Source organism: Daucus carota, chromosome 5 (assembly GCF_001625215.2).
Source record: "Daucus carota subsp. sativus chromosome 5, DH1 v3.0, whole genome shotgun sequence".
NCBI classification, from domain to species: Eukaryota; Viridiplantae; Streptophyta; class Magnoliopsida; order Apiales; family Apiaceae; genus Daucus; species Daucus carota.
In genome coordinates, this window is record NC_030385.2 from 13,110,343 (window position 1) to 13,113,526 (window position 3,184).

General features: G+C 37.5%; 1 protein-coding gene across 1 annotated transcript; it reads left to right on the forward strand.

Annotated features, from left to right (window-relative positions):
* The first annotated feature begins 1,225 nt into the window (after positions 1–1,225).
* On the forward strand, positions 1,226–2,957 carry LOC108221954 (homeobox-leucine zipper protein ATHB-40). Its single transcript, XM_017395825.2, has 3 exons — positions 1,226–1,357; positions 1,456–1,766; positions 2,514–2,957. Exons 1-3 carry the CDS (start codon positions 1,273–1,275, stop codon positions 2,745–2,747), a joined length of 630 nt encoding a protein of 209 aa, XP_017251314.1. The 5' UTR covers positions 1,226–1,272; the 3' UTR covers positions 2,748–2,957.
* The last annotated feature ends 227 nt before the right edge of the window (positions 2,958–3,184 follow it).

Here is a 3,184-nt window from a genome sequence, read left to right on the forward strand (position 1 = left end):
AAATTTCAATAACTCAAAAATGTCTGCCTTGCACAATTTAATGCAAAGAATTTCCCTTTACTAGACTTGGAGTTGTTGCCAAATCAGTTACACAATTTTATCTATGATATGAGAGTGGTGATTAATCTGTACTTCAAAATATAGGAAATCTTCCTGTCATGATGGTTAAAACACACAGACACACTTCATTGCTACTGTTGAGAGAGTTTTTTTTGCTATAAAAGCAATCAATACTTATCAGCGTAATAGGATGGAAGATGCATGAATGAATGATAGTATGATGATACACATTGAGAAAGCTATTTATGCAAGTATGGATGACGAAAATTTTTTCAGCCCCCTAACTTTTAGTCCTGGTACCGCCATTGCATCTGAGGGAACTGCTGGACTTGCTCGCTTACTTGTCTATACGATCCATGCCTATTCTATTCTCGGATTAACCTTAATCTTGTTTCATAACCCGTGATTAGTTGTATAATTAAGTTTTTGCTCAAAAAAAGTTGTAATTAAGTATGTAACGGCTTACGTGATCAACTTCACCCATCTCGAGCCTCGTTCACATGCGTAAAGCCTAGAATATAAAACCAATCCACAGCAAAGAGCAGAGATTAACAACTAACTCAAAGCATAAATCTTTACTTAAACACCACTTAAACAAAAACATCAAAACTCTATACAAGCTATTGGCATACATACTCACTTTGTTTATTAACTTCGAGGTGGTGGGTTTGAAACTTCAGATCCCAAGACAATTTTAATGCGTGACTTTGTGTTTACACCTATTTTTAAGTCCCCTTATCTTAATCTTCTTTACCCAATCAAGATTAGCCTAACGCCAATTGTATCCACAAGTTACTCTACGAGTAAAATTTAAATGACTCTCGAAAGCTTCCTAAAATATCGTATTTATTTCTTAATTTCCGAATTTGTAGGATAATGGATAAGATTAGAGTTTAACGAGGACACATAATGACAGCATTAGCTAAAACAGGTTAGTTAATGACACATTAAGATTTGGGTTTAGAGTAATGAATTGAGGGCAGCTTTGCTTAGGAGGGAAATGATTCACACTAGCCATGATGTTTTACCCAGTCACGTTTAACTATATCAGACAAAACGCCAGTCCAGTGTAGTCACCAATTGGGCCGGCCCCTACCCACTTCTCCATAATGGCAGTTTCGATATTTTATCGAAAACCGAGGGCAGTTTGGAAAAGCCGAGGTATATATTGGAATGTCTCCCCCGTCATAACATAGTTGAGCTCAAGCAAAAATGAGTAGCAGCAGCTTGAATGATGAAATGGCGATTCTTTCGCAGTACTATCCTGATATATACACTCAGATGACTGCGGAAAAAGGTCGGTACCTACGTTGATTTTTGTCGTATTTTTGAACCAGCACAATTACAAGCGGATTATGAATATGGTTTAAGGTATGTGGTTTGTTTGTGTTGCAGGAGGGGAAGCGAAAGCGCAGAGAAGGCGGAAGAAGAGCAAAGGGGAGGGGAGCTGCAGCATGTTCAGGAAAAGAAAGCTTACGGATGAGCAGGTGAACATGCTGGAGCTGAATTTCGTGAATGAGCACAAGCTGGACTCTGAAAGGAAGGACAGGATTGCTTCGGAGCTGGGACTCGATCCGCGACAGGTTGCGGTGTGGTTTCAGAACAGGAGAGCCAGGTGGAAGAGCAAGAAACTCGAGGATGAGTACACCAAGCTGAAAAATGAGCATGACAACACAGTTGTAGAGAAATGTCAGCTACAAAATGAGGTAAATTTTATGTTCATGCCAGCAAGTCAGTAACAATATAATTTACAGAAATTTGGTTTGTAATTTAATGTGGACTTAGCTTTCTTGTGTAAAGGGCACTCAACAACAAAGGCATACTTCTCTTTTGTTGCTGAAAGTCTGGAACAGCTTTTGTCAGTTTCGAGTTTTTTATATTTAGTCCAAAGAAAATTTGTGTGTTGAGAACATTATTATAATTATCAGTATTCTTTAAGAAATTGTTATAACCTAAGGTGTTAGCCTCTGGTATTTGTTTCATCAAGTTTCAGCAGTTGATTACTTAAAGTTATTGAAGCTATGTCTGAGAGTGATTTTTTTTTTCATGTTCTGTATAATTCCCTGGTAAAATTTTATTATGTAACGATATTAGTAGCATATATAACAGTCTGTTAGGGACATGCATGGTTCATTGATTCTAGACTGGCTTGGTAAAGTAAAAATCATGTTTTGTGTGGCTTTGATAAGAACAGATGATAACAAACTGACCACTGAGAATTTGACAGATTATTTGAGTACTGACACCCCCATTAGACCACAAAAGCGCCGTATACATCTATTTAAGGTTGTTCGTTTTTAATGCCAGTACCCTTTAGTGATGGACCAGCAAATTCCGCACGCATAAAACCATTTCCCCTTTGTGTTCTCTAAGTGTAAATGATAATTCGAGACTAAATTCTCATATCCTAGGTTCTATGATGTGATAATCATTCCCTTGATGATGATCTTCAGGTCTTTAAGCTCAAAAACCAGCTCTCTGAAGCAGAAAAGGAAATGCAGCAACTCGCTGAGCGCTTGGATGGGGTTTCAAGTAACAGTCCTAGCTCGTCGTTCTCAATGGAGGTTATGGATCCACCGTATCTTGGGGAGTTTGGGATGGAAGGATTGGAAAATGTTTTATGCATGCCGGATAATTATTATGGCAGTAATGGATTGGGGATTTGGGCTGACATATATGACATGTAAATAGATTAGCATGATGTGCTTAACGATGGTCTAGCGTAGTAGTGTACATTCCTTAGTGTTCTTGTTCTCTAGCTAATAATCTCAGCGTTATAGACTAGAAGGTTTAACATAACTTGAATGTGACTAGCTATAAGTATCAGCTCTAAGCTTTGTTATATAATGTTAATTTCACCTTGATGTAATATATATACTATTGGTGTACCTTGTATATATCTACATGTTATAGGTATCATCTCCTAATATATACAGTGGCTAACTGCAGTGGATTGTGTGCTGGGGATGAAGCAAGTCCCAGAGCATATCGATCGATGAGATAAATGATTGTCTTTTAAAGCTATAGACATACATATGAACTTTATCAATTCCAGGAGTAAATCATATTCCAACTCCTTTTTAGTCACAATATGGTAGTAGCATATTACTAAGCATGGAAATGC